Source organism: Dromiciops gliroides, chromosome 2 (assembly GCF_019393635.1).
Source record: "Dromiciops gliroides isolate mDroGli1 chromosome 2, mDroGli1.pri, whole genome shotgun sequence".
Classification (NCBI taxonomy): domain Eukaryota; kingdom Metazoa; phylum Chordata; class Mammalia; order Microbiotheria; family Microbiotheriidae; genus Dromiciops; species Dromiciops gliroides.
Genome location: NC_057862.1, coordinates 180545378 through 180556890, shown reverse-complemented (window position 1 = coordinate 180556890; position 11513 = coordinate 180545378). Strand labels below are relative to the sequence as shown.

General features: G+C 36.6%; 1 protein-coding gene across 1 annotated transcript; it reads left to right on the top strand.

Moving 5' to 3' along the window:
* The first annotated feature begins 8538 nt into the window (after positions 1-8538).
* Positions 8539-9492, top strand: LOC122742765 (olfactory receptor 11H6-like). Its single transcript, XM_043987246.1, has one exon. It carries the CDS (start codon positions 8539-8541, stop codon positions 9490-9492), a length of 954 nt encoding a protein of 317 aa, XP_043843181.1.
* The last annotated feature ends 2021 nt before the right edge of the window (positions 9493-11513 follow it).

The window sequence follows — 11513 nt, the reverse complement described above, 5'->3', positions numbered from 1 at the left end:
CACAGAATTACAGGTCCTGTGACAGGGAGAGAATTTTCTGACATTAAAAATGTTTATTAAAAGTTATATTAAAAAGTATTCCTGCTTGCATTCCCCCATGTGCTACTCTGGACAGCTGCTATTTTGCATCTCACTCTTCCACCTATCATACAAATACACACCTGAAAATATGTGTGCATGCATGCATATGTACACACACAGAGTTTGACTAACCCATTTTTTCAGGGGCACTTACCAGTCCTGTACCCTTCCCTCTCACCAAAACTTTACCTTTCAAGTATTCAATAGAATGGTAAGATTCCCTGCTAGATGACAGTGGACACAAATAGGAGAATCAACCTAGTAAATAAACAAAGGCATTAATTCAACTTCAGAAAATGTGTAGATATGACTTTAATGATATTTATAAAAATATTTGTAGTAGCTGGCTTTTTTTGTTAGCAAAGAATTGGAAACTGAGGACATGCCTGTCAATTAGGGAATGGAAAATCTGGTCTCAGATACTTACTAGCTATGTGACTCTGTGCAAGTCACTTCACCCTGTTTGCCTCAGTTTCCTTATCTGTAAAATGACCTGGAGAGGGAAATGGGCAAACCATCCTAGGATCTGTGCCAAGAAAGTCCGAAATGGAGCCACAGAGAGTCAGACAACCAAAACAACAAAACAAAAACAAAAAGAACAAGTTATGGTATGTGATTGTGATGGAATGTTACTATGTTGTAAGGAATGATTAGACTATGGTTCAAGAAAAAAAAACAACTGGGAAGACTTGTAGGAGCTGGTTCATACTAAACGTTCCTTTTGCTTATCAATGAAATTTGTTGCCTCTGATAATTTTGCCTTATGCCCCTGGACTGTTCAGATTTCTCACTGTTTCCAAAAAAAATTAGAATAATGCTTACCAAGTGAAGTAAGGTTTGTTTTTTTTAATAGCATCTTATTTTCCAGTGAATAAGAGATTTCCAAATTTTGAATGGCATTAAAAAGGATTAGTTTCTTGATCCATTTTTGTTTTTACTATTCCATCAAGCCAATAACTTACCTAGGATCCCTGGGAACTGGGATATTGCAACATAACTGATGTGCATTGGAGATGAGATCTTTTTATTATAAAAAGGGAAAGCTATTGAGCCATGTTGAATATGACCATCTGGGATCTGCTTCCTCCTCGCAAGTTGTTTATACATGGCCATAAGCTTCTTTGCTGGCTGCCCGGAAAACTAATGGACATCCAATTTGAGACGCAGACTTGAGGAGCTATAGCATTCCTGCACCGTCTTGAACCTTCCTAAGACCTCTGCTGGCTACAGAAAATATCCTTCAAAAAACCTCATTAAAATATGTACATTTTGTGCATATCTTATATATATATATATACACATTTTATTATGAGAAAATTCCAATGGTACATTTTCTGATAAAATATTAAATATGAAATTATATGTGTATATATTTTAAAACTTATTAAACATGGAAAATCAGTATAAAATAGGCTTAGTTTCCTCTATTGTGTATCAACATTCCCTGACCCTCTTTTAGATACATAGAACATAGTAAGTACTTAATATATCAATATTTGTGGGTTGCTTCTTGTTTTTGTTTTGAGGGTGTTATATTCTCTTAACTTTCTAGACTAACATTTACTGTTCCTTTCAATATATTTCAAGGCTAAAAATGTTTTGTGCCATAATTAATTTGGGAAATGCTTTTTGAGCTATGGTTTGGATATTTGGCCTCTAGCTTGTAATCCAACCCATACGCCAAAGATGTTTCATGTAACTAAGGTCCAGACCTAATCCCCAGGCCCTCAGGTTTTTCTTAATCCCTGGAGGGAGCTATTCTATTTACAATTATTTTTCTTAAACCCTTGCTGAGAGCTGGCCAAACATTCTCTTTGGCTCCATTTCTCTTTATTATCCTTAGCCCCTGAGACTAAACTGGCCAATCCATGCAGGTGAAAGGTAAGTCCTGGAAACTTTGGGACAAAAGATAAAATCTCAGTCACCACAGATCCCCACTAACCCCTTTATCCTGCACATGGATAACACCAAAGAAATAGTCCGGCCCAAGTATGGATTTCAGAGGATGCAATAACAATTCAAAATGTCCTCACCCCAAGTGCTCCTCTAGTTATTGGGATGTAACTTACCCCATGTCAAATCTAGAGAGGCTATGATCCCTGAGGAGCTTCTGAACCTGCCCTTTCAACCTTTAAAAAATTAGAACCAGTCTGGGTAGAGCCTCCAATACTCACATTTTACCCTAATCCATTACCTTCAAATATCCATCCATACCCATTGAAACACACACTCATGCACACACATTTGTACACTCATACATATATGCACACACACACATACATCCACACACGCACCATCCTAAAGTGCCTGGATATGTTCCTAGGCAAACAGCATGAAGCTTTTTGGATCTGCTGCAGCCAGGGACTAGTGTTGTGACTCTTGCCCTCTGAAACAAAGTAGTCTGAAATTAGAAACCAATCTTTGATTACACAGGTATGGTGAAATTCTCTCTCTCTCTCTCTCTCTCTCTCTCTCTCTCTCTCTCTCTCTCTCTCTCTCTCTCATATTTTTATTTACATATTAAAGCTGTGAACTAGTAGAATCATAGGATGTCAGGGGAGACCTTAGAGATCATCTTGTTTAACCCTATAATTTTAAAGATAAGGAAACTGAGCCAGACATGTTAAAATCCCTTATACAAGCTGCTATTCTATTTAGCCTGGAAGTTCTGGAGTGCAGTAGGATAAGCTAATTGAGTAAACTCACTAAGACCCACATCAACATGGTGATCAGGGAGGGGTTGGGAGTAGGTTTGGGAGAGATGAGAGGAGAGGAGAGGAGAGGAGAGGAGAGGAGAGGAGAGGAGAGGAGAGGAGAGGAGAGGAGAGGAGAGGAGAGGAGAGGAGAGGAGAGGAGAGGAGAGGAGAGGAGAGGAAAGATAATGGGTTCAGGTTTGAAATAGAATAGGTCAACTCTCCCAAGCTAATCAATCATAGGATCAAGCTCTGGGTGAGAAAGGGAAACACATTCTTTTTATTTAAAAAATAATAATAATAATTAACTAAGATAGGGAAACTGAGGCCCAGAGAAGTTAAATGATTATATGAAGTTTCAAATATCTAGAGAGTAGAAATTCTGGAAATAAAAGCCAAGTGCTCAGATTTTTAGACCAGTGATTACAATAGCAAATCGGAATCTCCTTTTACAAGCTTGTGGAGAATAATATTTTGCAATTCATTAAAAAGGTGAGCTGAAACTAGCCAACATTTATCATTTATGGAGACAAGAAGGTTTGGACACTCAGAATCAGCCTGTGGCATTTTCTTTTACCAAATGAAGCCTAAGTAATATACACATTTCTATTATTTGCTAATTGTATTAATTGGGGGAAAAGCAACTTATTTTATGTGTGACAGCTTTAAGAAACAACCGTTGGAAGCAGAAACTGTCACAACAATTCATTTTTAAATAGCATGTCTTTCATTTTAATAAAATTAAAATATGTTGTATGAACTGAAGTGTTAGGGTAGAAAACACAGGTTAAAATGGAAATTGAGTCAAAAACCAACTGTGATATAAATAAAAGTTTCTTTCTTTAATTTAATTTTACTTAATTTACTTTAATATTACTTTAACTTATTTTAATTCTTTAATTTTCCTGACCTTTACTTTAGAGCATGAATCAAGAGATTCTTTTTCTACCAAGGATCATTGACCAATGGGAAGATGTGAGGAGAGAGCAAGTTAATTTTGAATTGCCCACAAATGATTTTTTTAAGATGATATAACTGTTTTTAAGAGCAATTAATGAGAGAACAAGATTAGCCCTCCTAACTGTAGCATATACTATACATGTGTCATTAAGGGAACAAACATTTATTAAGTTCCTATTATACATCAGGCACTGTGCTAAAACTAAGCATTTTAGAAATTACAACCCTGTGAGGCCAGTGCTATTACTATCCCTGTTTTACAATTGAGGAAAGTAAGACAGAAAGGTTAAATGACTTGCCCAGGGTCACACAACTAATAAGTATATGAGGCTGAATTTGAACTCAGGTCTCTTTGAACTCCAGACTCTTTACTCTCTCCATTGTGCTACCTAACTTTGTCTAAGAGAGAAAAATATATAAAACTGATTAATAAATCATTCAAATAATTTTAATATACCATAGTTTCATATTATGACTTGTTAAGCTAAAGAGAGATGGGAGGAAGAAATGAAGAGAAAAAGGAATGGATGGGGATAGAATGATGAGAAACAGAAAAGATGAATGGATTGAATGGATATGATAGAAGGAATGACAGAATGAATTACACTTCTTTAGAAAGAGATTGATTATAGCTATGTGACCCTGGGGAAGTCACTTAAGTCCCTCATTGCCAGAGAGAGAGAGAGAAAGAGAGAGAGAAATATTTATCCAGTACAGGGGTGATTGTGGCCTGGAAATGAAGTGAATAATAGATGGAATGATGAGGAGAATTAGGAAGAATAGAGTTGGTAATAATGCACAAGGAAACACAGAATGATAGATGATGGTTTTATACAAGATTTTCAGAGTTCAGAACCGTGAAAGTGGAAGACTTAAGGGTTATGGCAAAATCAATGTATAGCTGAGGTAGAGTGGAGGAGTGGGTCAAGGAAATCAGTAGTTTCAGAAATTTGAAAGTTAAGGTATTTAAGGAAGCATCAATAGATATATTGAAGTCCTTTAGTGTGAAGGCAGGAATTGTCATGGATAGAAAAAGTGTGAGGCAGACACTGAATTCTTTGAGGAATGAATGTGCTGGGAACAAGTCACTGGGATCTGGATTGCATGATAAATTTAGACAATGTGAACCTCAAAGGAAAGATTGCAAAGTTATACTGATAGAAGGAGAGTCTGAAAGTGGTTTGAAAAGCACTGTGTATTATTACATGCCCACTATATTCAGTAAGTAAGAGATGATGAGAAAAAGTATAGCATAAACTGGAAAGAGTAGTGAGGAAAGTAGTGTCATCAGCAAAGAACCACTTATCAGTGAGGAGCAAATGATGGAAGGAGGAAGAGAGAATTTTTTTTTTTTTTGTGAGGCAATTGGGGTTAAGTGACTTGCCAAGGGTCACACAGCTAGTAAGTATCAAGTGTCGGAGGACGGATTTGAACTCAGGTCCTCCTGAATCCAGGGCCGGTGCTCTATCTACTGCGCCACCTACCTGCCCCAAGAGAAAGAAATTTAAGGTAAAAACTAGTTTGTTAATTAAATCAATCTCTCAATTACAGGGAGAAAGAGAAGGCACAGGAAGAGAGACACATGAGTAAGAAAAAAAATAAATGAACCTCTTTTATGCTTTAGTCTCGTCTTCTGTAAAATCACATTATTGTACTAGGTGATCTCTAAAATTTGTTCTGGCTGTAAATCTGGACATATGCACAAAGAATCAAATACAGAAAGAGAGATACGCAAAGGGAAATGAAGAGTCTTAAAAGTTATAGGTCATGGGTCAGCTAGGTGGCACAGTGGATAGAGCACTGGCCCTGGAATCAGGAGGACCTGAGTTCAAATCTAGCCTCAGACACTTAACACTTACTAGCTGTGAGACCCTGGGCAAGTCACTTAACCCCAATTGCCTCACCAAAAAAAAAAAAAAGTTATAGATTTAGAGTTGTTGGCACGGGTTGTAGGCAAAAGAATTAAATTATTACCTATTATTATTATTTTTAAAGTATTTATAAGATAACTAAATTAGACTAATCTTCTAGACTGGGGTGATTTTTGTTTTAAAATTTATTATCAAAATACAAACTTATTGGGGCAGCTAGGTGGTGCAGTGGATAGAGCACCGGCCCTGGAGTCAGGAGTACCTGAGTTCAAATCCGGCCTCAGACACTTAACACTTAACTAGCTGTGTGACCCTGGGCAAGTCACTTAACCCCAATTGCCTCACTAAATAAAAAAAAACCTTATTGCCCCATGAAATTCTATTTAAATTTAAAAGGATTTTTAAAGAGGCAGTAAGGCATGGTAGAAAGAGCCCTCTTGTAAGGCACAGAGAAACTGAGTTCAAGTCCTGAATTCTTTGGACAAATCACTCAGCTTTCTGTGCTTCACTTTCTGGATCTGTAAAATGATGACAGTGAGGTGGAAGGAGATAGCTTTTAAGAGACCATCTATGATCCTATCTCTATGTAGCTGAAACAGAACTTAGGTGAGGGGTTAGGTTTGGGAGGTCCCTTCCAGCTCTACATCCTATTATTCTGTGATTGTAGATTTTCAAAATGTACTATGCAAAAGGTAAGGTCCTATGTAGCCCAGTAGATAGAATGCTGGACCCAGAGTCAGGAAGACCTGAATTCGAATCCCATCTGACACTTACTACCTATGTGACCCTGGGCAAGTTACTTAATTCCTGTCTGCCTAAGTATCCTTAACTGCAAAATAAGGATAATAATACATCTGCCTCTTAGGGTTGTTATATGGATTAAATGAGATAAAATTTTAAGAGTACTTGGTGAAACTTAAAGCAATAGACACATATTAGCTGTTATCTCTAAGATGCCTATTCCATTGTGCCTAAAGTTTGCAATTTAAAACCAGAATTTCTTAATCTGTAAAAAATTTTGTTTTGTTAGTTTAGCCTTAGTTGAAATATTATATCACAAAAAGAAAAGCAACAAGAATTGCAATCCTTAATAGGGAAAAGAGAATGCAGATAAATGAGCTAAACATTATTCAAAGAAATGCCCTTCCAAAAGATGAAGAATCTTGTATATCAAATGATAGATGCCAGTCCAGCTAGAGAAGAGATTCTTCAGATTGTTTTAAATGTAATTTAAAAGCACTGTGCCTCTCCATAGACTCTCTTAAAAGATGACTGATTTTATCTTTTTACATGTCATTAATAACCTTAAGCCCAGAATTTGCCCCACTGTTTTTCTAGATTATCTAATTTATAGTTTCAAAAAAGAAAGGATATATTTATATTACTTAACATATATTTGATATTATAAAATATTTGTATTATACCATATATTTATATTAACATTTATTTCTGTAGCATATTAATAATCACTGCATAAATATAAATAATATATTATATATACACTATACAAACAACTACATGCATATGTGTGTGTGGACATACAAACTCATATTTATGCCATAGGATACAGAGAAAAGAATCTAACATGATTTAATATGGCACCTCTGATGTGATTTTGGATGTCATCTAACTTCCCTGGGCCTCAGTTTGCTCATCTATAATCTTAGAGGATTGAACTAAGTAGCCATCATAGTCACTTATAATAGAAAGCACTCATATTAGGCATGAAATGTATTGTTTGATAGTATAGCTGATTAAACACTGGAATATATTGTCAATAAAAACCAGGGGATTTTCTCATGATAAATCATTAAAAATAGAAGAATACATGCTGCTACAAAGTTGGTCTTACCTAGAGGCAATGGGGTATATCCATTAATTAAGATCACCTTGAGGGCTGCTAGATGGTACAGTGGATAAAGCACCAACCCTGGATTCAGGAGTACCTGAGTTCAAATCTGGCCTCAGACACTTAACACTTACTAGCTGTGTGACCCTGGGCAAGTCACCTCACCCCACCAAAATAAATAAATAAATAAATAAAATTTTAGGGGCAGCTAGATGGCGAAGTGGATAAAGCACTGGCCCTGGATTCAGGAGTACCTGAGTTCAAATCCGACCTCAGACACTTACTAGCTGTGTGACCTTGGGCAAGTTACTTGACCCCAATTGCCTCACCAAAAAAACAACAACAACAAAAAAAAAAAACGATCACCTTGACTTCCTATCTCATTACTCCCTTTCTGGCAGAGGTCATATATACTATTACTAGTACTAAACAATACTCTCACTCTATTGTTGAGCAAATTAAAAATAATTTAACCATTATACTCATTTGATATTCTGATTGTGCATAATTTTTATAGATCAACCTCTAGATTATGTCATCTGACAGATTGTAAGCCTCTTGAGGACAAGGAAATATCTGTTTAATTCTTGTCATATAGTACCCAGCACAACACCATAGCAAAATAAGTGTTTAATAGATGATTGAATAGATATAACCTATATCAGATTACCTGCTGTCTAGGGGAGGGGGGAGGGAGGGGAGGGAGGGAGAAAAATCTGAAATTGTAAAGCTTGTATAAACAAAAGTTGAGAACTATCTTTACATGTAACGGAAAAAATAAAACATCTTATATGTAAAAAAAAAAGATGATTGATAATTATAACAGTGATAGTGGTGGGGTGTGATGATGATGGTGATGCTGCTGCTGCTGAACAATTTTGGAGCATATATACCATTATAGATTTCCTGCTTTCTCCCACTATATTACTCTGAGAAATAGAATTTCCTACATGTAGTCCTTCCTTGATCTTGACACTTTGCTACTGATTGTATACTGAATTATAATTCATGGCACCTACTTACATCTTGATATGTAAGGTCATTTCTAAAACTGAAATGTATTCTCTTTTCAGATTTGGGAAAAATGAATAACCCAGAAAAGAATAATCTCTCTGACTCTGTGAGTGAATTTGTCCTCCTGGGCTTCCCAGGCTCCTGGGAAGTCCAGATCTTTCTTTTCTCATTATTCTCTATGACTTACACCTTGACCGTGATTGGGAACATGTCTATTATCTGTGCTGTAAATTTGGATCAACAGCTCCATACCCCAATGTACATCCTATTGTCCAACTTCTCTTTCCTGGAGATCTGGTATGTCACCTCCACAGTCCCCAATATGTTGGCCAACTTCCTCTCTGAGAAGAAAATAATCTCCTTCATTGGCTGCTTCCTCCAGTTCTATTTCTTCTTTTCAATGGGCACTACAGAAACCTTTTTCTTGTCAGCCATGGCCTATGATCGATACCTTGCTATCTGCCGGCCCTTGCACTACCCCACCATCATGACTCTACAAAAATGCATAAGAATGGTTGTCTCTTGCTGGGTATGTGGTTTTTTCTGTTACCTCCTCCCAGTTTACCTCATTTCCCAGCTGCCTTTTTGTGATCGCAATACAATTGATCACTTTATTTGTGACCCAGGACCCCTTATTAAGCTATCCTGTGTTCCAGCTCCTGCCACTGAAATCACATGTGCTGTCTTTAACTCAGTCCTCATCTTCTCTACCTTCCTCTTCATTACTAGTTCATATGCACTGGTACTTAAATCTGTGCTGAAGGTCCCCTCAGCAGGTCGGCATAAGGCATTCTCTACATGTGGTTCCCATTTGGCAGTGGTGTCACTGTTCTATGGTTCCATCATGGTGATGTATGTGAGTCCAACATCTGGAAATCCAGCTGGGATCCAGAAGATTGTGACCCTGTTCTACTCTATACTGACTCCACTCTTCAACCCATTGATCTATAGTCTCCGGAATAAAGAAATGAAGAAAGCCCTGAAAAAAGTCCTGGAAAGTATAAAATCTGGCCAACATATGTGAAAGAAAACAACTCAAAACCTTCTTCCCCCAGACCAGCACCTCCACTTCTGCTCATGTTACCAACATGAGTGAATCAAAAAATATTATCCTATTGGAATCTGAACTAGTCTCCATATCTGGTGTATATTTTAAGTTCTGTGTGCCACATTTGTTGTGGAATATTCACAAGCTAGAACTTGTCTAAAGGAGGGCAACAAAGATTTTGAAGGAACTCAAAGCTATTATATGAGAAATTATTGAAGAAATTGAGGATATGTAGCCTGCATAAAGATGACTAAGATGGGGTTGGGAGTGAGAGCATTTAGAAATATCTTAAAGGTTATCATGTGAAAGAGAAATTAGAATCTCTTCTGTGTGATTCCGGAAGGAAATAATTAGGAACAAGGGGCAGAAATTACAAAGATTTAAGTTTTAGCTCACTATAGGTAACAATTTTCAAATAATTGGAATGGAAATGAAACTGGCTGCCCAATGAAATAATAATTTCCCTGTCAATAAAAGTGTTTAAAGAGATGAATGTTCAAATGTCAAAAATAATATAGAGGTGATTAATGATTCAGGTAGAGACTGAACTAAATGAACTCTGAGATAAAATGGGAGCAGCTGAACAGTGCAATGGTTAGAGTGGTGAGCCTGGAGTCAGGAAAACTCAACTTCTTGGTTCAAATCTGCCTCTGCAGCTATGTGACCCTGAGCAAGTCACTTAACCTGTTTGCCTCAATTTCCTCATCTGTAAAATGAGGCAGAGAAGGAAATGACAAAGCACTCCAGTATCTTTGTCAAAAAACAACAACAAATGGGGACACAAAAAATCAGATATGACTGAAAATGACTGAATAACAGCAAAAATTATTAATGATTTATAGCATTATTTCATGTGGCTGATAGCTTTGATTTCTTCCTCAGAAAACTGCTTTTTCTTATCCTTTGATAATTTATCAGTTTATCAATGATTTTTATTCTGATCATGGTGACTCAGTTCCTACATCTTTTAGAAATAGACCTTTGCAAGGGAAACTTGTTGCAATTTTTATGTAGTTTCCTGCTTTTCTTCTAATTTTCACTGCATTAGTCTTATTTGTACAAAAATTTTCATGTGATCAAAATTATCCACTTTACCTCGTGTGAACATTTCTATCTTTTGTTTGGTTTTTGAATGGGTAAAAAAGTTCTCTTGCCTCATTGCTTACCTAGCCTTAATCACTGAAGGGATGTTACTTTAGACAAATTGACACCTTGGAAAGACCTTAGCTTAAAAAGACAAGGTCTCCCACTGCATCTGGGGCCATCTCCAGTTATCCTGGTCTTTATCTTGCCACTGGATTCAGATGGCTCTGGAGGTAAGAGTGAGGTTGGTGACTTTGCACAGCCCTGCCTCACTTAAATCCAAGTCACTTGCAAGTCAAGACATCACCATCCTGATGTCATTGGTTCTCTTCAAGAAGGTTGGACAAACAACAACAACAATCTCTTATTTGGACATAAATTCTTCCCCTATCCATAGATCTGACAGGTAATTTCTTCCATACTCCATTAATTTTCTTTTTATATTACCCTTTATTTTTAAATCGTGTACCAATTTTGAGTTTATCTTGCTATGTGATGTAAAGATGTTGGTCTACACCTAATTTCTGACATACTACTTTCCAAATTTCCCCAACAGTTTTTGTCAAATAATCAGTTCTTTCCTCAATAGCTAGGATCTTTGGGTTTTGCAATAAATTTTAACTGTGATTTGATAAATTTCAGAGTAATAAGGGCTTAAATCAGAAAGTAACAACCCCAATGTCTATGGGTTGTGATGGAGTCATGAAATAACATTGAATATAACTAGATTTCACCTGTCCTTTTCCACATGTGAAGAAAAGAGGTCACTGATTAAAATCTGGGAATGGAAGGAAAGGGAATAAACTTCCCATATCTATAGCTACCTTGGTTCTCATATGGGTTTATTATTATTTTTTGTAACGAGGATTTCTGACTAAAACTATTGATAGCAATATCAATAGGAAAGTGTATAT

Coding starts and splice junctions, on each gene's coding strand:
- LOC122742765 (XM_043987246.1), top strand. CDS start 8,539: ATGAATAACCCAGAAAAGAATAATCTCTCTGACTCTGTGAGTGAATTT.